Genomic DNA, 24,877 nt, shown 5'->3' with positions numbered 1-24,877 from the left:
TAATCAGAAGAAAAGTCCTTAATCATGGCGGCATTACAGAATCTCCTATTCTGAACCTCGCAGGACTCCTAAAAAAGTCAATACCTCGTGTTTGCTGGCCTCTGCGTTTGTTACAGTGGGATGACTCCACAGCCTGAGTCTTCGCCCTTTCAATCATCTTCCTCTCGTAGCGCAGCAACAAATCAATTTCTTGATTCAGCCATTGATCAGATCTTTGACCAGGGGTCATTTATTTAAACTCTACCAGCCTCCATTCGCATGGTTGTAAAATGGGGATAAAAATGGGTCCTACTTTGCCCAGCCAGCATGGCTCAGTGGTTGAGTGTTAACCTATGAGGTCACAGTTTGATTCCCAGTCAGGGCACATGCCCAGATTGTGGGCTCAATCCCCAGTAGGGGTGTTGCAAGAGGTAACTGATTAATGTTTCTCTCTCATCATGGAATATTTTTATTGATTAGAGAGAATCATGTATCGGCTGCCTCCTACACGCCCCACCCTAGGGATCAAGCCCACAACCCGGGCATGTGCCCTGACTGGAAATCAAACCATGACCTCCTGATTCATGGGTAGATGCTCAACCAATGAGTCACACTGACCAGGCTGCTGGTCAACATTTTACAGGGATCCTTTGAAATGGGGTAGACAGGGAAACCAAAAAAAAAAATCAAGTATATGGCCCTCCAAATTTGAGTAGATGTTAGTGAAACCCAGTGCCAGATGTTCTCAGCAGCTTCTGCTCTATTTTTCCTCCTGTGAAAAGCCATGCCCTCCCCAGTCATTTTTGTTAATTCCCAAGGACCTTATATTCTGACTGCCACTCCTTGCTGCAATTTCCTGAATTCTCTGAGCTCTTGTTCCATGATTTTAATTATGCCAGATGTTCATCTACTGAGCCTCAAATATCTTTCTTACATCATTAAATATTTATTAAGATTTTCAAACGTGAATGTAACAAAACACAGTTGCTGTTGTCTAGGACATACGATCTAGTGGAGGTGATGGAAAAATTAACAGGCAATTCAGCACTGTGCTAAGTGCTCACGTGCTCCTGCAGGGAAATTAAATATATTTTATTGATTTTTCACAGAGAGGAAGAGAGAGGGATAGAGAGTCAGAAACATCGATGAGAGAGAATCATCGATCAGCTGCCTCTTGCACACCCCCTACTGGGGATGTGCCCACAACCAAGGTACATGCCCTTGACCGGAATCGAACCTGGGACCTTTCAGTCTGCAGGCCGACGCTCTATCCACTGAGCCAGCCTAATTTTTAAGCTGATAATTTTGGATGACCCGAAAATGATGCTATAAATAAATATTCAAATGGCCCTTGGCAGAAAAAGGTTCCCCACCCCTGATCTAGACAAACAACGATGTGGGCAGGGTTGGCAGAGCCCCGTGTCCTAAGCATGCCACGGAAGTGGTGGAGGGCCACCGGAAGCATCAGAAATAGGGACTTTTAAAGATCCCGTGGGACAGTGGTCGGCAAGCTCATTAGTTAACAGAGCCAAATATCAACAGGACAACGAATGAAATTCTTTTGAGAGCCACATTTTTTTAAACTTAAACTTCTTCTAATGCCACTTCTTCAAAATAGACTCGCCCAGGCGTGGTATTTTGTGGAAGAGCCACACTCAAGGGGCCAAAGAGCCACGTGTGGCTCCAGAGCCACAGTTTGCCGACCACGGCCCTGGGAGAATGGAAGACCAAGGGCCAAATGTACCCTCAGCAGACCCCAAAATATAACATGTATAACATGCAACATGACTCCTGGGGCCGAGGGGTACAAATACCACCAGCCTGTTAAGGTGTGGGCTTAAAATAGAAAACGTTTGTTTTTAAAGTAAAGGCCTATTTGTCTCACATCTTTGTGGACTGAGATTCATACTTCCTACATATATACATGCTTCGTTATTAATGTTAAATCCTGAAGAAACTATTGATGTTGGTTTTCTTTGGGGAAAGAGACAGGGTAGGGGGGAGGGAAGCTTTTTCTTCTTTTCATTTAAAAAAAAAACAAAAACATTTTTCACAATTTCTAGAGAGGGATATGAGATGTCGATCAGCTGCCTCCCCCATGCACCTGGACAGGGGACTGAACTTGCAACTCAGGCATGTGTCCCAATCAGAAAGCAAACTGGCAACCTTTAGGCGCACAAGACAATGCTCAACCACTGAGCCACACTGGCCAGGGCTCTTCACTTTACCTTATGACCTTTCCAATTAACATATACCACGTTAGAATATTCATACTTAAAAAGTGTAAACAGTATTGAGACACATCTATGAACACATCTATATTATTTTTAAAAATAATAGTAAACACAATGCAAAACAGAATGAAAGGGTTTAACAGGGTCTTGGTACATGGCCTTATGTGGCTTGGCATTTTGTAAAGTTTCTATGAAGTTAAAAATAAACATGTGAGGGTGGGTGGGGTGAAGAGGTGGGGCACAGGGCAGTGAAAGTGCTCTGTATGATATCAGAGTGGCCGGTAAATTTGCCCAGGCCTGTAGAATGTACACCACCAAGAGGGAACCTAATGTAAACGAGGGGCTATGAGTGACAATGATGTGTCAGTGGTGTTCGTCGCTTGTAGAAAACATGCCATTTGGGTGGAGAGCGGACAGTGTTGGAGGCTGTGCATGTGTAGGGGCAGGGAGCATGTGCTAAAAGGGAAAACATCGGTACCTTCTGCTCAATGCTGCTGTGGACCTAAAACTGCTCTGAGTCTTTAAAAACAGAGTTTTAAAAATTAAAATAGACATGACATACATTTTACTCCAGAATACATCCATTTTTGTTCTAATTTATAATTTTTTTAAAAATTACTTTCTGGTAAAAATCACTTCATTCTCTTCCAAAAGCAGAGTGGGGACCGCTGAGGATCCAAGTAAAAGCCTCAGCCCCTGAAGCATCCTGCAGGGAGCATTCCTACACGCTTACCACCAGATGGCAGCATTGGCCCACAGATGCGGCAATGGCGGGGTGGGGTAGTGGGGGGAGAAAGGATGGTTCAAAAAACATCTCATCTCCTAGGAGGCAGTCCTTTCCACAGGTGCACAAACACTTAGCATCTACACAGGTGTGGCTACTTTAATCACACACACACACACACACACACACACACACAAAATGGCCAAGCTGAAAATCTCAAAATTCACAGGGATCCTGCATCTTCCTTTTTTATTTTTTAAAATATACTTTTATTGATTTCAGAGAGGGGGAGAGAGAGAGAGATACAAACATCAATTACGAGAGAGAATCATTGATGGGCTGCCTCCTGCACGCACGCCCCACTCCAGGGACCAAGCCCACAACCTGGGCATGTGCCCTGACTGGGAATCAAATTACAACCTCCTGGTTCATAGGTCAACGCATGAGCCATTGTTGCCAAGCCTTACTTCCTCTTTTAAACACAGAAGTCACACACACCTTAAGTAACAGAGTCAGTGTCAGGATGTATTAGCCCTTAATGTCTCAATGGCCCCCAGGGCGCCATCGGTGGGGGCTGCACTCTGCATAGCCAGGAAACCACAAACAGATGAACCACTGACTGACGCTGACTGAGCACTTCCCCACGCCAGGCACTGGGAAGTAACTGACCCCCGTATTTCACTTCCATTGTCATACACTACCTAATGATAGACAAGACCCCTTCTCTCTCCACTATCACATTATTGCACTTTTTTCTACCTTATTGTAGCTTTTCCTACAATACTCAGGGGACAAGAACACCGATCCTCTGGGAAAAAAAAGTTAGTGTTGGCAGATCCCCCAGAACTATTCTATTGTATTTGCACAGAATGCACCCCAGGACGCCCCTTCTTCCAGCCTCCAACCGCCTCCACCCTCTTTTCCAGCAGCCATCTTCAGAACCATCTGGGTCATCCTCAGCCTCCGAGACCAGCCCACACCATTTTTTTTTTTTTTTTAAGCTTAACTCCTTATGGCCAAGCAACCACAAACTCCCGGGTTCATGAGAAGTACTCCACCGAGGAGGAGGCTACGGTCAAAGGCCCGGCCGCCCTGCGCCTGCGGCCCCTCCACCTACCTCTCCCGGGGCTTCTGTTTCCACGGCTGCAGTGTGGTTCTGGAGGGCGTGGGCTCCTTCCTTCTCCAGCTGGCAGAGGAGACGCTCCAGGGTGCCAGGAGTGAATCTTGAAGATGCAAAACCAGCAGCGTGGCGACCGCGCCCTCTTCCAGGACGTGCGGAAGCCGCCCGGGGATGAGTGGGTGACACTCAGGACGCCAGGGGAGCCGGTGTGGGCCTGGAGGAGAGCCTGACCCGGGCCCTTCTGGACCTGCAGGCCCTGGGTTCCGCCCGCACGGACCCTCATCTCCGTGACTTCCGGGAGAACCACGTCCTGGGGGAGCAGGTGAAGCGCATCGTCCAGAAGATGGGCCCCACCTGGCTCTTTGCAAGGCTCACCCTCAAGTAGAAGCCTGTGGAGACCAGAGGCCTTTGAGGGGGCCCCCCTAGGTCCCCCTGGTTCTGGCTGCTGCCTGAGCCTCTCCCTGCAACCACGAGGCATCCTTTTAACCTCCCTGGACCCCGCTCCCAGGCTGTGGACCAAATGGAAACAATAAAGCTTTTTCTTTTTTAATGTATTTTATTGATTTTTTACAGAGAGGAAGAGAGAGGGATAGAGTTAGAAACATCGAGGAGAGAGAATCATCGATCAGCTGCCTCCTGCACACCCCCTACTAGGGATGTGCCCGCAACCAAGGTACATGCCCTTGACCGGAATCAAACCTGGGACCTCTCAGTCTGCAGGCTGACGCTCTATCCACTGAGCCAAACTGGTTTCGGCAACAATAAAGTTTTTTACAGCAAAAAGAAAACATTAGTGTCATTTGGTTTCTTTTCCTTTTTACAAATGGGATCCAGTTGAATTAAACAAAACAATGTTGCCAAATGCTAACGAGAAGTTTTCCTACAATGGACAAGTCATAATTAAATGAAGCGTGGAATTCTAGTCAATAGGAATTCTCACAGGTACTGCAGAAAATGCAGCTTTCTGTAATCACAGTAGCACCTAAATTGGCTCATCATCATGTCCTTGAGTAGCCAAACCTGCAAAAAAGTTTTATCAGAGTTATTCAAACCAAACGTTTGAGAGCATGCCCAGAATCAAGATCTCAGCAGAATGAGACCAGAAGCCTTTTTTCGGTCTTCTAAACAGCCAAACCCAGTGAGAGTGATGGTCTGGAATAAGATTTGGCTTCTGCTTTTGCCTAAACCAGGAACTCAGTCTTGATTAAAAGAAACAAGTAGTCTTCCTTATCAAATCCCGCCTTTCTCCTCCTAGAAAGCGAGGAGGTGGAGCTGGGTGGTGTCTGGGCTCTTATGCAGAGTGAGAGTGCCATTTCATTCTGAATCAATGGCATCTAAAGGCAGCTTTTTTTAAAAATATATTTTATTGATTTTTTTTTTTTTTTTTTACAGAGAGGAAGAGAGAGGGATAGAGAGTTAGAAACATCGATGAGAGAGAATCATCGATCAGCTGCCTCTTGCACACCACTGGGGGTGTGGCCTACAACCAAGGTACATGCCCTTGACCGGAATCGAACCTGGTACCTCTCAGTCTGCAGGTCGACGCTCTATCCACTGAGCCAAACCGGTTTCGGCCAGGTGATTTTTCTTGACATCGCAGACTGGATGTCTCCATTCTGCACTCCTCCGTCGGTGGCATGTGTATCTACGTTTGTCATTGCACTTCGTGGACCCGAAATCACTGTTCCCACCTTCAAAATGCATACCATGTTCTTTGGTAATTGCCCTTTCCTGCCATGTCCCCCTAAGGTGGCTAACTCTGCTCTAGATGCTTCCTGGCTGCTGAGAGTGAAGGCACAAAGGAAACAGGAGGTACCAAGGCAGGGAAGAGACCCAACAAGGATGTGTGGGTGCAGCACTGGCATCGTCCGCGACATGGGGGGAGGTCAGTATCTGACTCTGTGTAGCGGGCAGCTTCTGCATGGCTGCCTCAAGGGTTGCATGGAGGGGACCGGACCCTATCCTGAGGGCACTGGGGAGCCTCCGGAGGGTTTTAAGCAAGGGGATGTGCCATATGTTTCTTCAAACTACGGCCCGCGGGCCACATGCGGCCCGCAGAGGAGTCTGATCTGGCCCGCCAGGTTTTTTGGGCAGTGAGCGCAGCCGAGGTGTTACAGTAGGAATTAGTAGTTCATATAGTCCGGCCCTCCAGCTCTCTGAGGGACCGTGATCTGGCCCCCACTTTAAAAAGTTTGAGGACCCCTGTTTTAGAAGGATCTGGCGTCAAATGGTCCAGTGAGGGGCTATTGCTCTGACCCAAGAAAGGGCTGGTGGTGCAGCCACGTGGATGAGAGAGGCAGGTGGTTTCTGCTTCCTGTGGCAGTGAGAGATCACTGGGGCTAAATCCTAGCGCTGCCGCTCCCTGGCTATGAACTCCGGGCACCAACTTCAGCATCATCGTCAGAATTAATGAGGAACTAAGTGTCCCGGTGGTAGTATTCCAGACACGTTCCGGAGGTGAACTGGGGTGGAGGGGAGGGGAGGGAGAGCTGATCAAGATGACTCTTGGATTTCTGGTTTAAGGAAATGGGTAGATAAGTCAGAAATGACTCACCGGTGGGCATGTCAGGTCTTGAGAGAGGCGGGAGGAGGACCTGCTTAGGATCCGTGCATGGAATATGTTCAGGCCCTCACATCTCCGCCAGGCCGGCTCTGGATCCTGGTCCTCACCCCCAGGGGCAGGGCAGGGTGGATCCAGCATGGGCAACCGGAATGGGAGGGACTGACTAGAAAAAACAGCAGTCCAACTATCTGAAAGGTGAGATCCAATTAGAGGTGCTCTGTGTGACCCTGGATAAGTCACCTTTCTGTCTGGGCTTGAGCTCTCTCACACGCGTGTGCAGGGGGGAGACACCTGTGGGCAGGCCTGGTCTCCCAGACACTGAGAGCTGGGTGACCTCCTGTTCCTTTGAGCTGCCACTCACCTGCTCCCTGTCACCTCTCCTGGTTCCCAGCCCCAAGCCAGCCCTCTCCACTCTGGGCTCCCAGAACCTCCACTTTGAGCACAGGCGGGCTGTGTCTGGCCCCTGCCCACCCCACAGCCCCCCGCTGGCACACTCAGGCGCTCCCTGCAAGGAGCCAGCTCAAACCCAGGGCTCGTCCCAAACTTACGGGATTGCATTCCTCCTGGTAGAAAGTCCGAGCAAGCAGCAGAAGAAAGGAATCCAGACACACCCAGGGGCTGCACTCGGACAGCCACAGATGGACACCATTCACCAAGTATTTTTTTTATATATTTTTATTGGTTTTTTTACAGAGAGGAAGGGAGAGAGGTAGAGAGTTAGAAACATCGATGAGAGAGAATCATTGATCAGCTGCCTCTTGCACACCCCCTTCTGGGAATGTGCCGGCAACCAAGGTACATGCCCTTGACTGGAATCGAACCCGGAACCCTTCAGTCCACAGGCTGATGCTCTATCCACTGAGCCAAACCGGTTTCGGCTCACAAAGTATTTTTTAATCATTTATTAAAATCCTTATCGTGGAAGCAGGTGCGTGTACTTTTCCAGAGTAGTTTCACATATGCAGAAAAGTGTTTGGAGACACTTTTTGAGTCAGCCGGCTGGGAGAAAGAGTCATTCTTTAGCGTGGAATGGCTGTCCTTGGAATTATTCAACTTCTAGAATCGCAAATTCATTCACTTTTTCCTTTCAATGTCATTCATTCCCTTGCACACAACACTGCACTGATTTGACCACCGAAGATCTGTCATTAACAACCACAGGTTACTTGTGCTTACTAAATCTGGCTCTGTTATTAGACATAATTGGCTAATCTCACTTAATCCTCACCAGAGCCCACAGGAGACCTTGCACAACAGAGATGAGGAAACATTCATGAAAGTGTAGTAGCCTTGCTGGCACGGCTCAGTGGTTGAGCACAGACCTATGAACCAGGAGGTCACGGTTCCACTCCTGGTCAGGGCACAGGCCGGGGTTGCTGGCTGGATCCCAGTCTGGAGCGTGCAGGAGGCAGGTGATCCATGATTCTCTCTCATCATTGATGTTTCTATCTCTCTCTCCCTCTCCCTTCCTCTCTGAAATCAATTAAAATATATATATTAAAAAAAGAAAGAAAGAAAGAAATGAAGAAAGAGGTGATTTGCACTTAGGGAAGCATTGGGCTAAAGATTGAGGGTTGGCCACCTTGTTACTGGCTTTATGATGCTAGAGCAGTGGTCGGCAAACTCACTAGTCAACAGAGCCAACTATTAACAGTACAACGGTTGAAATTTCTTTTGACAGCCAAATGTTTTAAACTTAAACTATATAGGTAGCTACACTGTTATTAACTTAACTAGGATACTCCTAAGCTGGCCTTTGCTAAAAGCTCAAGAGGCTAAAGAGCCGCATGCGGCTCGCGAGCCGCAGTCTGCCGACCACTGTGCTAGGCCAAATGACTTACCCTACATCAGCCATGTCCCCATCTTTCCAAATGGCAAATTAGCTGCCACCGCTCCCGAGCTGCCCGCAGTGTCGTCACGGTTATCCGGGCCCATGTGGCCCGGCAGCGCCAACCTGGGTGCGCCCCGCGCCGGCTCCGGCCGCCAGGGGCCGCTGTGGCGCGGCGCGGCCCGGCCGCTCTAGCCCCGCGGGGAAGTCGCTGTCCTTACCTCCCGCCCGAGCCCGCGCCTCCGCGTCTGCGCTGCCCTCGCTCCGTCCTGCTGCTGCCGTCGCCGCTGCCCGCGTGTCCGCCATGGCCCTGCTGCACTCCTGCCGCGTCCTGTCCGGCGCCGCCGCCGCCGCCGCCGCCTTCCACCCGGGCCTCGCGGGCGTGGCTTCTGCCCGAGCCAGGTAAGCAGCGGGGGAGACGGAGCCGGGGCGACTGGCCTGTCCCCCACCGCACACACATACACACACACGCGCGCACACGCACACACACACGCATGCACACTTTCTCGGATGCATGGCGGCGCATCACAGTGCCCCCCGGGGTCCTACATCCCGCCCCCTCCCCTGCTCCCGAGACCGCAGGAGAGCGTGCCAACGCGTTCCCCGTGGGTGAGGAAGTGTGGCCCTCCACGGCACCCGGACTCCCATTCAAGGTGGGGGGGTCACGAGGCGCCGATTCCGCGCGGGGGGAGGGGCGGGGGGTCCGGGGAGAGCCCACGGGCCGCGGCGCGACCAGGCCTCACGCTCATTGGCTGCGGGGTCCGCGCTGCCTCGCGCCCATTGGCTGCGGCGCCGGCCGGGGACCGGTGCGCCCAGGGCGTGCCCTTGACGGGCTACCTGGGGGGCTGCGAGCTCCCGGGTCTCGGCCTCCCCGGGCCGATCGGGGTGTGCGGGCCGGCGATCGGGGTGTGCGGGCCGGCGGCTGGCTGCCTCGTGTGTGTGTCCCCGGGAGCAGGAAGTGCCCGGGACCCCGGCGTGGAGACCCGGCCGGCTATCCCCTCTGCATCCCGTGACCTTGACGCGTAGCATCCTCACGTGTGACCCTTCCCGTCTACCCTTTGGCCTTTGGATGGAGAAGGGTGGGAGTGTATGCACCTCGTTTTTTGAAAAGCCTCCTCTTAGGAGATCGAGCCCGAGGGGAGTGTCCGTTCTTTCTCCATCTCACGCTGCTCTTTCATGTAGTCAGTATTTCGTCACCAGAGTTTTAGAAAGCCGGCCAGATCCTGGACCAGATATCAGCTTAGAAGCCCGTGGCGAGGTGTCGCTGGGGAGATTACAAGGGCTGGGCGGGGCAGCCTTAGGTATACCGTTGTTCCTAGGGGGAAATAATACACGAATAAATAATAATTCAGGAATAAACTCTGTTTCACCTATTCACAGCAGTAAACCTACTTTTACCCCATTCTCTACATTATCCCAAACGAGTGCCTGCAGAGAAAAAGTACAGGGCATTCAACGAACTGGTAATGCCTTCCTCGCGGAGACCTGAGTCAGGCGATTTAATTCTCTCGAGAAGCCGATTGGGGACAGTGCCTTGAAGTAGCGCCTAATCTGGAGCCGAGTCTCCAAAACACCACCGCCAGATAGACATTCACTCCAGCGAGCAGAGCCTTGACCTCTTCCCCATGCCTCAGCCTTTTCTGTGCATGGTGTGTGACGCCGTGAAGCCAGCAGAACTGTTTGACCTTTGCAAAGCCCCGCACTCGTGGCAGTAGTTTCTCCCAGGCTTTCACACCGTCTTAGCTTCTTGATTTGGTTCCTTCTTGGCTCCCTGTCAGGTGTGCTCTTTAAGTCAGCCTACCTCCTGGCCCAGAATTAGAGAGCGATGATTATTTATGCAGCCAGTTTGGAGAAGATGGAAGGGTGCCTAAAATCAGGGGCGAGAGGAAGTTGGTTTCGCCACCGCAGTAATGTTAACACGATCTCTTGTTTTACGGGTTTGGTTGGGTGGTCTGTGGTTCTATTTATACTGTGTAGTGACAGTCCCTGAGGGTGTGACCTGTTAGTCAGGTTTCAGTTTGGGAGCCTGACTCATTTTTTCTTTCCCGTCTTTTCCCCCGTTAGAATGTTAAGTTCCAGGAAAGCAGAGACTGGACCAGCCTTGTTCCCTGCTGTATCTCAGCACTTGGAACAGTGCCTGCATGTCTTTCAGTTGGAGTATTTTTATTTTAAACATCGATTTGATTTTTTTTTAATCAATGCAATAGAAACAAATATGACCTTTTAATATTGCATCTTACATCAAAGCCTAAACATATAGGGGAACTGTGGGTGCAAAACATTTGTTTTTCAATAGTTCGGGCTCATGGGAGGGGGTGGGCAATGGTATATGTACAAAGATAATAATTTAATTTAAAAAAAAAAAATAGTTCGGGCTCTGGCCAGGGAGCTCAGCTGGTTGGAGTGTCATCCCAATATGCCAAGGTTGTGGGTTCAATCCCCAGTCCAGGTGCTTACAGGAGGCAACCGATCCGTGTTTCGCTCTCACATTGATGTTTCTCTTTCCCTACCCCCTCTCTAAAAATTAGTAACTATGTCCTCAGGTGAGAATTTAAACACACACACACACACACACACACACACACACACAAAAAAAAAAAAAAAAAAAATACCTAAAAATTGCTAGGTAGGCTCCCAGGGAAACGGGAAGGCACTTAAATCGCAAATGCTTATCTGAATACTTTGTACCTGACATATTTTGGTTGTCTGGCCAGTATTGCTCAATAGCTCGGGCTTTGCTTTGAACTTATGTCCAAAGTTCGAGAGGAATCACTTTGTAGGCCACTGGTTGTCCGCCTCAACTTCGTCTCTAGAGCACTCGTTTTTATCAGGTACTATCTCTTTAAAAGCATCTGTGTTCTTCCAATGTGACAGAGTCTTCACCCTTTTAAGGAGTGGAATAGTGAAGGACATGGAGGACCTGAACATAATTACCGATGTAGGACTGATCAAATGGAGTATCCCTGTTCCTGTATTTAGATTTCTTTTAATATATATATTTTATTGATTTTTTTTTTACAGAGAGGAAGAGAGAGGGATAGAGAGTTAGAAACATCGATGAGAGAGAATCATCATTCAGCTGCCTCCTGCACACCCCCCATTGGGGATGTGCCCGCAACCAGGGTACATGCCCTTGACCGGAGTCGAACCCGGGACCCTTCAGTCCGCAGGCAGACGCTCCATCGGCTGTATTTAGATTTTTAAGGTTGAACATATTCAAATTGCTTTAAGACTTCTGTAAAGATCCTACTCTCAATCCGATCTCTGCTGGAAGACCGGATTTCTGTGCCAAATAAACATTTTAAAGAGATGACAAATCAGTGCTCTTCCCACCAGGTAACTAAGGTACTTCCGTCCTGTGGTTAGGGGCAGTGGCTCTGTCATCATTGATTGACAACCATGGAGACAGAGCCATCTTTTTTTAAATGAAAATTGCTTGCTAGAAGCTCTACCATATGTCCTTGACATTCAAAGTATTCCTTTCAGTCATCAGCTGGTGACAGTGATACAGACAAGCAGGTGGCTACGTGTCTCCAGGGTCTGAGTTGTGGGTAGGAAGCAGCAGGAGCTTTCTGCAGGCCCTGCTCAGAAGTTGCTGGGGTACCTGTTTCTTACTGTTGCTGAGATACTGGAGCAGCCGGGAAGCCTGGCAGTGGGACTGTTGAGGAGGAAGAATGATAATATCTCCCGAGATTCTAGAAAAGACTGAGGTTATTGAAAAGCAGGAAAAACCTGTATTTTATCATAAAGCCTTGGGACCACGTGTTCCTTGAATTCTCTGCATACTTTCCTCACCAGGCTTAGTGGCACAGAGGTTATAAATAAGAGTGTAGTGGGATAACTTAGTAACAGTGATACCAGCTGATATCAAGTGCTCACTCTGTACCAGGCTCTGCTCTGTTTTATAGCTAACTAAAAGCCCAGTGCATGAAATTTGTGCACGGGTAAGGTCCCTAGGCCTGGCCTTCCTTCCCTCGGCTGCCAGCCAGGCCTTCCTTCGTTCCTCGCCACCCCTCGGCTGTCAGCACATGTCATGGCGAGCTGTCAAACTCCCAACGGGCACATTTTGCATATTAGCCTTTTATTATATAGGATTACTCCTTTCATTCTTACAAAAAAAAAAAACCGTAAGATAGGCAGGGTTGTGCCTCATTTTACAGATTGGCTCTAAAAATGAACCAGGAGGTCAGTGTTCAATTTCCAGACCGGGCACATATGGCCTCAATCCACAATGAGACTGTATAGGAGGCAGCTGATCACTGATTCTCTCTCATCCTCATTGATGTTTCTGTTCTCTCTCCCCCTCTTTCTTCCTCTCTCAAATCAATAAAAAATATATTTGAAAAAAAAAAATAAAAATGCAGGTATATTCATGTCACTCCCCCTACCTGATCACCATATTCCTCCCCACCCAAAAAAAATAATAAAATGATTCCCATATTTTCACTACATCCAAGATTGGGCCTAAGAAACGTTTTAACAAACTCTCCAAATGATGCCCTTACCAACTTTGGGAACAGGATAAAAAGCCAAGCCCCTTGGGGAAGGTGTCACATTATCCTTTCACACTGGTCCTTGCCGGATTGTCTAGTTTCATCTTTTACCATTCTCAGCTTCTCACTGCAAATTACTGGAAATAGCCTGGGAATTCAGGTCAGGCCGGGGCTGCGTTGAAAACCTACACATGCGCCCTGTCCTCCCCAGGGTGACTCGGAGAGTGGCCCCTTCCGCTTCCCATAGGATTCGTATTGGGATTACTGGTCTTCCCCGCCCCTCTGCGAGGTGCTCTGAGGTCTGATGCATTATTGAACTGTGGTGCCTGTTGCTTTACCGTGTGCGTAGCAAACACACAGCCATGCACTGAAGCGGGTTTGTGGAAGGTCCAAGATGTCTCTGGCCATGGGAACCTTGCTTCTGTAACTGATGTCTTGTCTTTCCCCTTTCAGCTCCTGGTGGGCCCATGTGGAGATGGGGCCCCCAGACCCCATCCTGGGAGTCACAGAAGCCTTTAAGAGAGACACCAACAGCAAGAAGATGAACCTGGGAGTGGGTGCCTACCGGGACGATAACGGGAAGCCTTACGTGCTCCCCAGCATCCGGAAGGTGAGCTTGCCGTCCTGTCCCGCCCGGTTGGGCTAAGAAAACTGACCGCTGGAGTGGGAGTCAGGAGAGCCAGGTTCAGGTTCTGGTCCTAACTGTTCCCATCAGGTTGTCTGAGCCGCAGTCTCCTTGGCTATAAAAGAGCCATTGGAACTGCCTGGTCTTTCTAAGGTTGTATTTCTGTGATTGTCTATGAAGGAGGCATAATGTCATATGTAATTCTGAGTGCGCAAAAGGACCAAGAATTTTATTGCTGCCTTAGTCACAGAATTAGGCCTTTGTGGATGGGTATCACTCTTATTTTCCATTTCTCTCATTGTAATTGCCTTCATAAAACCCGCCTTCTATCGAACTGTAGAATAATTTTCTTTATTTTTGTTACATATCTATTAGTAGTCTTACTATAGTTATAATTTAATCCTTTGAGAACAATTCTTTTTTAAGAAAGTATGTCTTCCTCCTCCATTGAAATATGAATGTGCTGCTTCGCCACTTCCAAAGTGGATAGTGATGTGTCCGTCATTCCTCCAAATAAAAAAATAACGCTTTACCTGCAAAATTTAAGTAGAAAACATTTAAAACACTTAATGGGGGCAAAAGTAGTTTTACAGTTGTGAGTAATTTATTCCTGTACTATTATTTATTTATTCTTGTATTTTCTGTGTGAACAAACTGTAAGCCAACTTTTGCCCCACCTGCATTAACCAGGGTAATTCCAGGTGAAAAGAGCTAAGCAGCTGCCTTTTCTCCTGTGTAGGCAGAGGCCCAGATTGCTGCGAAAAACCTGGACAAGGAGTACCTGCCCATCGGGGGGCTGGCCGAGTTCTGTAAGGCGTCCGCGGAGCTGGCCCTGGGCGAGAACAGCGAAGTGCTGAAGAGCGGCCGGGTAAGCGAGCAGCCTCCGGCGTCGTATAGGGTCCGTCGTTAAATGTAGTAATGTAGATACATTTGAGATAATTCAAGCAATTTAAAACAAATAAGAAAAGAGACACCACTTTGTGCCTGATGATGGTTGTTTTGTATTTTATTTTTAAATGTATTTTATTGATTTTCTTAGAAGAAGGGAGAGGGATAGAAAGTTACAGAGTTAGAAATATCAATGAGAGAGAAACATCGAACAGCTGCCTCCTGCACAGCCCCCCACTGGGGATGTGCCCACAACCAAGGCACATGCCCTTGACCGGAACCGAACCCAGGACCCTTCAGTCCACAGGCCGACGCCCTATCCACTGAGCCAAACCAGTCAGGGTGCTGGTGATGGTTTTGAGGTGGCCACGCTTTTGCTAATATCTCTTCTTCAGCTAATAAATTGGCCCCAATTAAATAGAAGATTTTCTATAACACCAGTTCCAAACATGGTAGTGATTTGATAGATTTGACACTGCTTTTCTGTTAGTTTCTATGTGCTTATGTTCATTTTACATTAAATATGCTTTAGAAACTCCAAACTATGCCTAGTTTTAGGCCTATACTTAGCCCCCACCCTCATGTCCTAAGCTTAGATGGAGGAAGCAAGCAGGAAAAAGCCACTGGTGGGCTCTGGCAGCTGGGCCCAGCGGGCACTCCGCTGGTCCCTCCCAGCCCTGCTCCCTTCCTGCTGCCTCCCTCCTCTCTGAGGTCCAGGGAGCACCACGCAGCCATGAGGGCGGAGCACAAGTGTCCCTTATCTCCTTCCAGCTCCCGGAGGGGTCCCCTCTTGTGGGAGAGAGGGGGCCCTAACGGTCGCTGCACGTAAGCTTTTTGCACAGATTCCCGTGCGCACCGTGGAGTATATGCAGGCGCACACTTGCAGAAGACTAGCATCATGCATGTGGGCCACCAAACAGCTCACCAGACACAAGGGCTCCTGTGCCTTTCTTTTGAAACATGTATGTTTTTCTAATGGATACATTTGTGTCTTTAAACTTTTTTTTCTGTTTAAGTCTGGGGAAAACTCACAAAGTAGCAAAACTAAGCCAACCCTTGTCCCCTCCGCACCCCTCCAAGGACAGAATAAATACATTTTATTTACAAGACGGGTCCAAGTCCGAGGGTTAGTTCATTGACTCAGAGTCAAACGTATAACCTTGACCCAGTGGTGATGGAGCAATGACCATAGGTCATGGACAGAATATGGTGTGACTAATATTTATACAGTCAACCACCTGTTAACCCCTCATGAAAATTCTGAGGGTTCTTTGGAGGTGTTTTGGGGTTTTTTTTTGGGGGGGTTGTAATTTTGCTTAGTCTGTGTAGTTCTTGTCAGTTGTTACGTAAGTATGAGACTGGCCTATCTTAAAAGAACATTAGTTTGCCTTTTATAAATCGCTGTGCCTTTGTGATCATTGGTATCAGATCTACAGCCAGGTTTTTCTTTTTATCACACCAAAGTTTGCAGACTAGCTTTGTTTAGGAAAGAGTTGGTTGGTTGGGTTCCTCCCATTTAACCCAGTGTCCTCCAGTCCAGAAAATAGGTTGATGTTTTGCAGAGCCTTGCTTCTATGGTGCCTAAAGAAAAAAAAAGAAAGAAAAGAAGGAAAAAAAAGAAGAAGAAGGAAGGGAGGGAGGGAAAAAAAAAGATGGTTTCTTACTCACCTCCTACCGTGGATTGGTTTGAAGAAACAGATCTACTCAGGCATCTATCCAAATGATTAATATTTAAGATCCTGAAAACTCATAAGAGGAGCCTCTTAGACAACCTTTGATAGGTAGTAATGTTGGTCTAAGGTACTTTTCAAGGACCTTTGATGTTCAGAGAGTCACTCCATTTTGAATAATTCTACAATAATGTTTAAATGCTGTAACTGTTCTTATTGTCCTTTTTTTTTCATTGGGGAGGGAGGGGGTTGTAACACAGGATGGTGCTCCTAACCGGCCGTAAGGGGTTGGCTTCTGCATCAGCAGGGCTGATGGAAACTGAAGAGACCGCCCTTTGGGAACCAGTGAGGAGGGTCCAGGCAGCCTGTGGCTCAGCAAACGGGGAAATGAGGCAGCGCCGTTCTCTCGTTTCCTGAAGCTCATTTGGGGGTGTCTCAGCCTCTGCGCGTGGCCTCCCCTCTGCCGCCTCAGGGGAGTGGGGCCTCACTGAGCTCATGTCTCTCCCTCAGTATGTCACCGTGCAGACCATTTCTGGAACCGGGGCCTTACGGATCGGAGCCAGCTTTCTGGTGAGTCTGGAAATTTCTTCAGCAAAGAGCTGTGAGGATGACTTCTCATTCCCTGATAAATGAACTCGGGGGTTAAAAATTCAAGTACCTAGATTAGAAGGAATCACAAAGACATGATAGTAGGACAATATAATAATGAATATAATTTATTGAGCACATCCTGTTACTAGCAGCTTTTATATTTTAACTCATTTAATCTTTCTGAAGGCGGTTCCGTTAACACCATTTTATCTTTTAATATTTTATTAATTTTTTACGGAGAGGAAGGGAGTGGAAGAGAGTTAGAAACATCAATGAGAGAGAAACATCGATCAGCTGCCTCCTGCAGGTCCCCCACTGGGGATGTGCCCACAACCAAGGTACATGCCCTTGACCAGAATCGAACCTGGGACCCTTCAGTTCGAAGGCCAATGCTCTATCCACTGAGCCAAACTGGTCAGGACAAGTTAACACCATTTTACAGATGAAGAAAGTGAGGCCCCTGTGGGTCCCTGGTCACGCGGCCGAATAACTGTCAGAGTGTGGGTTCCACCGGACAGCCTCGCTGCTCTCACTCAGGGAGAGGAGCTGTGTTTCAGGAGAGAAAAGTTGTCTTTTCCGTAAAACAGATCAACTTTTTTTTCTCCTCCCCTTTCATCGGTTTTTCATCCCCTTTCATCTCATCTCTCAGCAAAGATTTTTCAAGTTCAGCCGAGATGTCTATCTGCCCAAACCGACCTGGGGGAACCACACGCCCATCTTCAGGGACGCCGGCATGCAGCTGCAGGGCTATCGCTACTACGACCCCAAGACGTGCGGCTTTGACTTCACGGGCGCCATGGAGGACATTTCCGTAAGTGTGGCTCTCGGGGGCAGGGAGAGGCGGGGGTCAGGAGTAAACCTCCTGTGGAGACTTGAGGTCGCCCAGGGAGTCTCAACACCTGATTTAAAATCCGGAGGACGAGCCAGCTCCCACCCAGACCCTGGGTTCTTTCTGTCATTTACGGAGTGATGGTGACCTGTGGCATTTCGGGAAAATGATCTCCTTGTCGAGCTGCAGAGCGATCTCATGGTTGTTTGTCTTTTCAGAAAATGCCCCAGCAAAGTGTCCTCCTCCTGCACGCCTGCGCCCACAACCCCACGGGAGTGGACCCTCGCCCCGAGCAGTGGAAGGAGATAGCCTCCGTGGTGAAGGTGAGCGGCGGACTGACGGGATGGTCCTGCGCGGTGACTAACCAGCCTTCCGTGCTTTCCTGGCAACGTCTGAACTATGACCGCTACCCGGAGCCCACGTGAAATTTCCACTTTTTAAAAAAATGTTTTGCCGAATCTAGTTTGGCTCAATGGATAGAGCGTCGGCTTGGGGACCGAAGGGTCCCGGGTTCGATTCCGGTCAAGGGCATGTACCTTGGTTGCGGGCATATCCCGAGTAGGGGGTGTGCAAGAGGCAGCTGATCGATGACTCTCTCTCTCTCTCCCTTCCTCTCTGTACAAAATCAATAAAATATATATATTTTTTTAAATGCTTTTATTTCAGAGAGGAAGGAAGATGGAGAGAGAGAGAGAGAGAGAGAGAAATTTCAGTAATGAGAGAAAATCATTGATTTGGCTGCCTCTTGCACGATCGTACTGGGGTTGGAGCCCGCAACCCGGGCATATGCCCTGACTGCGAATCGAACCGTGACCTCCTGGTCAACACCCAACCACTGAGCCCCACCGGCCAGGCCCACACATTATTAATAGCCGTGAAAGAGCTCCACTTTCGGGAGATTAACAATTCTGTACCTGATGCTACATGAGCAGGGTGGAAATGATTTCTGTTTCTCGGCTGGCTCTAGGAAATTCTGATCGGACTTGTCATTGCCTGGCCTGTGTGTAGGCATCCACTGGGCCCCCCCCCCATGTCTGCTGGTGGGGTCTCCAGCTGTCCTGGTCGGTGGTTAAATTTGTTCATCCTTTGCCACTTTTTCATGTCCCCCCTTCCCGTGCCTCGGCATCGCCATTGTCACTCCGGGGTCAGCTGGCAGCGAAGGCACGCGTCCGAATTCCTAGGGAGGAAGATACTCGCTCCTGTCGCCTTGCATCCCCACCGTCACTCCTTCTGGTTCCCCTTCCTTTACACTCTGTCAAACCTCCGCTGCAGACAGAATGAGAGAGAAGCAGCATTCAGAGAGCTCTTCCAGGAGGAGATGGCTCTGACGTGGCCGGCCCCTGAGCCCTGGGTATAAGAAGAGTCTGCCAGGGTGACATCAGCCCCAGGAAGGCTGATGCTGATCCTGCACTGACTAAACTGACATAATTACCCAACCACTGAGGGCCTACAACAAGCTTCCCATTTGACGAAGTCGCGCCTGGGGAGATGGAGATTAAGATTCTCCTTTCTTCGTGTCTTCTAGAGGGACCATACCAACCGGAGTAAAAAAATATACTAGTACATTGATGTCTGAACTCTTAGGAAACGGAAACATTGCCAAGCTGCCACCTGTGGAGGAGACTGTTGCTTCTGTCTCCGTGAGGCAGGCCTGGTCTCCCAGAAAGCACAGGGACCATCTGGGCATCCTGAGGGGCTGCCTGAAGCTTTGGTGTCTTCTCTTTTCCTTCCCAGAAAAACAACCTCTTTGCGTTCTTCGACATGGCCTACCAAGGCTTTGCCAGCGGCGACGGCAACAAGGACGCCTGGGCTGTGCGCCACTTCATCGAACAGGGCATTAACGTTTGCCTCTGCCAGTCCTACGCCAAGAACATGGGCCTCTACGGTAAAGGAAGGACCCCGTGCGAGTGTGTTCCGATGACATTGAGGAAGTGCCGGGAGGGGTGCCCCACAGCTGTGGGGTTGCGTGTGCCAGTGTGTGTGTGTGTGTGTGTGTGTGTGTTTTGTCCCTGTCCTTCCTTCCCCAGAGAGGAAGACAGGTGAAATGGATTGTACTGATCTTAGCCACATCTTCTGTGGTGTCCTTGAATTTTTCCCACAAAGAAAACTGATTACTGCTGCTCTAAACAGTGACTGTTCCATGAGCCACAAAGATGGATACAAGAGAAAGAACACCCTTGAGTATTCAACTTTCTGTTGTACCCAGAGTCACCATTCTAATTGCTAAAAACGTTATCCTTAGAAAAGTTATCTTTGTGGTGTTTCTGGCGGAAACCGCTAACGGGTAGCCCATTTAACCATGACTTGCTCTAGATAGAACTAGGCGACAGGATGGATCCACTCTGGCTTTTCAGGTGAGCGTGTGGGAGCCTTCACTGTGGTCTGCAAAGATGCCGATGAGGCCAAAAAGGTGGAGTCCCAGCTGAAGATCTTGATTCGCCCCATGTACTCCAACCCTCCCGTCAACGGCGCCCGGATCGCCTCCACCGTCCTGAACAGCCCCGACCTGCGGAAGCAATGGTAACGACCAGGGGTCCTCAAACTTTTTAAAGTGGGGGCCAGATCACGGTCCCTCAGAGAGCTGGAGGGCCGGACTATATGAACTACTAATTCCTACTGTAACACCTCGGCTGCGCTCACTGCCCAAAAAACCTGGCGGGCCGGATCAGACTCCTCTGCGGGCCGCATGTGGCCCGCGGGCCGTAGTTTGAAGACCCCTGGTAACGACACTCTGCCGCCCAGCCACCGCCTTCCCCCCCACCCCCCCACCCCCACTCAGTCTTCACAGCTTGGTTATCATCGGCCACTAGTGAGGCCAGCATCACACAGCTACCACGTGTGGGAGGGGGCAGGGAGAGAAGAGTGCCTTTTATCAGCACTTTCCAGTAAATATGTTGGTTTTTTCCCTGGAAAAGATGAACGTAATGTAGAGAATGTATTTCTTTTCTTTTTTTCTTTTTTTTTTTCTTTTTTTTTTCTTCTTTTTTTTTCAGAGAGGAAGGGAAAGAGAGATAGAAACATCAATCGATGAGAGAGAATCAATGATTGGCTGCCTCCTGCACATCTCCCACTGGGGACTGAGCCCACAACCCAGGCATGTGTCCTTGACCAGAATCGAACCCAGGACCCTTCAGTCCCCGCAGGCTGATGCTTTATCCACTGAGCCAAGCTGGATAGGGCTAGTATTTCCTTTTATCCCATCATCTCCAGGTTATATAAATTCAAATTCCTTACATAGGAAAACTTCCTGAAGAAAACCATATTTTTGTTTTATTTTAATAATAGCTAGCACTGAATTGATCTTTCTGCACCTTTTGATTTTTGTTATCTGTACTATCTGAATACCGTGGCACCTGAGCTCTAAGGTAGTGTTACTCAGTGTTTGGTTTTTTTTAATATATTTTTTATTGATTTCAGAGAGGGGGGAAAGAGAGAGAAACATTAATGATGAAAATCATCCGTCACACACACCCCTCCCCCCACTGGGGATCGAACTCACAACCCGGGCATGTGCCCTGACCAGGAATTTAACCGTGACTCCTGGCTCATAGGTCAGTGCTCAACTGCTGAGCCACACCAGCTGGGTATAAAATAAAATGCTATAAAATAGTTTTTTCTTCCCGGACTCAGTCAGGGACACACTGGGGTCCACGAGGGCGTACTCCGAGAAGGTGAAAATTCCGTGAGCTGTGGCGTATCTAACGGGACTTGGCCAGAATTGCGCTGCATCCCAGGCTTTTTACAGGTTGCAGGAAGTGAAAGGCATGGCCGACCGCATCATCAGCATGCGGACCCAGCTGGTCTCCAACCTCAAGAAGGAGGGCTCCTCCCGCAACTGGCAGCACATCACCGACCAGATTGGCATGTTCTGTTTCACAGGCCTGAAGCCCGAGCAGGTGAGTGAACTCCCTGTAGCAGACCAGTTACTCAGTCCTGGGGCACCTACCTATTCAGGAAAACAAGTCATTTTGGAGGCTTTTGGGTAAATGAAGTATGTACATCTGTAGCATTCATTCTGCTTGGTTTTTTATTAGTCATTTACCTATCTGCATCCTCCGTGAGGTGCAGACCTCCACAGAGCAGGACTTGTCTTCATCATTTTTAGTGAATGCCACTGCTTCTCTGCAGAGATACCAGAGCAAGCGGGAACCTGCAAATTAGAAAGGAAAGCAGCTGATCCACAGCTGGATCCTGGATCTGTTTTTCCTGCAGATGCTGGCTCTTAACATTTTTTTCACCGTTCCTCCTCAGAATTCATCACCTTACTTTCAAGTAGCTTTCCTTCTTCTTTCACTCTAAGCTAGCACACCAAATTCTGGGAGTAGGGTTTAATTGAGAAAAAACAGAGCCTCTGTTATTTTTCCTGTCTTAACATGTGGCTGTTGTGCCAGGGCCGGACACACACACAATACACACACACACACACACACACACACCCCTCGCGTGAGCTGGACGTGTCCAAGCATCCTTCTCTCTGCAGGTGGAGCGGCTGACCAAGGAGTTCTCGGTCTACATGACAAAGGACGGCCGCATCTCCGTGGCAGGGGTCACCTCCGGCAACGTGGGCTACCTTGCCCACGCCATCCACCAGGTCACCAAGTAATTTCCCTGCTGAGAGGAAACAGAGACCACCTCTGCTGCCCTGCGATGCACACGGAGGAAGAGGGAGGGTGGATGGTGGTGGGCAGATCCTTCCTTTCAACCACGGTACTCAAAACTCAGCGCTGGAACGGTCTCTCGGCAGAGGGTGTGTAGGGAACTAGGCAGAGGCATCCGTGGCTGGTGCGTAGAACTTTGTGGCTCTCAACCAAAACCTCCCTCCTCTGTGTGTAACCAGCTTTTCCGAAAGAGTTTACGTGTACAAGAACGTCATAGCCAAAAACCTGTCCATCACACCATTGCAATATTCCGGAAGCTTTAACTGATGGTGTCGACGCCATGTATCCGAGCCTCTGTGAGAAGACCTGGTTCCAGCAATAACGGTCAGCCTCACGTTTGTGCTCCCGGATCGAGCAGCCTAACCAACAGACCACATTAACAGAAATTGTGAAAGCCAGCACGTGGGCTGCCCCTGCAGAAGGAACACGAGAAGATGCTGTTTCCGGTCTTACTTAAGAAAAAAAGAAGGCTCTCCTTCTTGTACTTACTTGTGGGCATTTCAATGTTCCCTTCTCTCTGTGAGCGCTGTTCTTTCCCATAGGCACAAAGATCTATAACCAGCCTAGATTTTCACCCTCTTCTGCTTGGTTGACCATCGACCGCACCCTGTAGCACTTCCCCATTTGAAGAATGAAGAAGGTGATTTACTGCTCACCCCACACCCTCGCCTTTCTCAGCCAAGAACGCCAGAGAAGGGTTAACGGATTATTGCAGCATCCTCTTCAGCGATAGCTCGCCTCCCTCCCGCCGGGATGTGGCCTCTGCCCAGTTGGGCCTCGCCCCCTCGGGCAGTGCTGTGCCGTCCCAAGTCGGGTGATGCCGGGCTGAGCCAGGCAGGAGGATGTTCAGGTTTCGGTTTTAACCTTCGTGCGCTTCCAGCGTGACTCGCTCGGGCTTCATTCACCCTTTAGAACGATGACCGCCATCTACTCTAATCATGTAGACCTACTGCAGCCTGGTTTCTCTGTTACAATAAAGTTACTGCGACCCCACCCACCACTGACGACTGACTATGTTGTATTTTCTCTTTCATGGGAGGGAAGGGCAGGAGTGGCTGTATATCCCGCAACTCTGAAGTCATGTCCAGCTGACCATGAGCCAGTGGGTGTGTGAGCTGACCTGAATGTAAACTAAAGCCACATCCCTGTCTTGATCTCACTCAGCTTGTCTAGTCCAAAGAAGTTGGAAATGTAGATATGATCCATTGGACCTTGGGGGACAGGTGGAGTACCTCAGAGGATCCTGTGGGTGTCAGCAGGGAGCAGAGGAGATGGAGGGAGGTGGCAGCTTCAGAGGGCTTGGGAGTGAGGTAGGAAACGTAAACAAGGAAGGGGAAGTTAAAAGAGGGATGCCACCCGGATGTAGATGATCATTGGGGACCAGCCCTCATCCCCAGTAATGAGAAATAGGGAAGTGAGAGGCGCTGCGAGAATGAAAGGCCAGGATGGCAGGTCTTCAATTTTCCAAATAACACAAATCCTGTTTTTATTTATATTTACATATGTGTGTGTGTTTATTGAATTCAGAGAGGGAGGGAAACATCCATGTGAAAGAGAGACATTAGCCGAAACCGGTTTGGCTCAATAGATAGAGCGTCGGCCTGCAGACTGAAAGGTCCCGGGTTCGATTCTGGTCAAGGGCATGTACCTTGGCTGCGGGCAGATCCCCCGGTAGGGGGTGTGCAAGAGGCAGCTGGTCAGTGTTTCTCTCTCATCGACGTTTCCAGCTCTATCCCTCTTCCTTACTCTCTGTAAAAAATCAATAAAATATTTTTTTTTTTTTAAAAGAAAGAGAAACATTAGCTATCTTCCTTATGCAGACCAAAACCCCAACCTGGGTGTGTGCCCTGACTGGTAACTGAACCAGTGACCTTTGGGTACATGGGATCGAACCCAAAACATGGACCCCAACCAGGAATTGAAGTAGGACCTCCTATTTCATAGGTCGACGCTCAACTATTGAGCCATCCGGCTGGACCACAATCCTATTTTTCTGGAAGGTCTATTGATGCTTAAAAGTTGGCAACTGATTCAATTTTTTTAAAATATTTTTTTAATGATTTCAGAGAGGAAAGAAGAGGGAGAAAGAGATAGAAACATCAATGATGAGAGAGAATCATTGATTGGCTGCCTCCTGCACTTCCCCATACTGGAGATCAATCCTGCAACCTGGGAATTGAACCGTGGCATCCTAGTTCATAGATCGACAACCACTGAGCCACACTGGCCTGGCCTAATTCAATTTTTTTAATGATTTACAGGCAAGATGCAAACAATAGGTCACCAGTTTGCAACCTCTACCATAAAGTCATTACTCTGTCAGCCGACATGGAGCAATGGCGCCTGCTTGGCATCAAGGTTATGCTGTCCCCTTCTGCTTAGTGCTGGAAGCCATTTAAGGTGGGACAGCGGGCAATGGAGCAGAGGTCAGGCCCCGAGCACATCCACAGTGCACGGGTAGCTGCTGGGAGGGGGGCAGCAGGCAGGCCCAGCTTGCTCTTTCCATCTTGTTGCTCACTCCCTGAGGGGCGTGGTGCACAGCAGGCTTGCTCCTGACCCCGGCTCTTCTGTATCCCTGTTGGGAATGGATACACCAACGTGATAAATGGATAAGTGAGTGAGTTACCTGGAATGGACTTGGCCTGGATGTCTTTGGGAAAGTATCTTAAAAGGGA

General features: G+C 49.2%; 1 protein-coding gene across 1 annotated transcript; it reads left to right on the top strand.

The window, feature by feature from the left end:
- Positions 1 to 8,611: 8,611 nt before the first annotated feature.
- On the top strand, positions 8,612 to 23,202 carry GOT2 (glutamic-oxaloacetic transaminase 2). The gene is made up of 10 exons (XM_084905081.1): positions 8,612 to 8,850; positions 13,395 to 13,551; positions 14,306 to 14,434; positions 16,635 to 16,694; positions 17,365 to 17,526; positions 17,763 to 17,867; positions 19,279 to 19,429; positions 19,899 to 20,064; positions 21,290 to 21,440; positions 22,025 to 23,202. The coding sequence occupies exons 1-10, from the start codon at positions 8,753 to 8,755 to the stop codon at positions 22,145 to 22,147; spliced, it is 1,302 nt and encodes a 433-aa protein (XP_084761207.1). The 5' UTR covers positions 8,612 to 8,752; the 3' UTR covers positions 22,148 to 23,202.
- Positions 23,203 to 24,877: the final 1,675 nt, after the last annotated feature.

Source organism: Pipistrellus hanaki, assembly GCF_964339955.1.
Source record: "Pipistrellus hanaki genome assembly, chromosome: 15".
Lineage (NCBI taxonomy): Eukaryota > Metazoa > Chordata > Mammalia > Chiroptera > Vespertilionidae > Pipistrellus > Pipistrellus hanaki.
Note: the sequence above shows the minus strand (reverse complement) of the source record. Positions and strands in the feature narration are given on the sequence as shown.

Coding starts and splice junctions, on each gene's coding strand:
- GOT2 (XM_084905081.1), top strand. CDS start 8,753: ATGGCCCTGCTGCACTCCTGCCGCGTCCTGTCCGGCGCCGCCGCCGCC. Junction 16,695..17,364: donor GGATCGGAGCCAGCTTTCTG/GTGAGTCTGGAA, acceptor CTCATCTCTCAG/CAAAGATTTTTCAAGTTCAG. Junction 19,430..19,898: donor CAAGAACATGGGCCTCTACG/GTAAAGGAAGGA, acceptor CTGGCTTTTCAG/GTGAGCGTGTGGGAGCCTTC.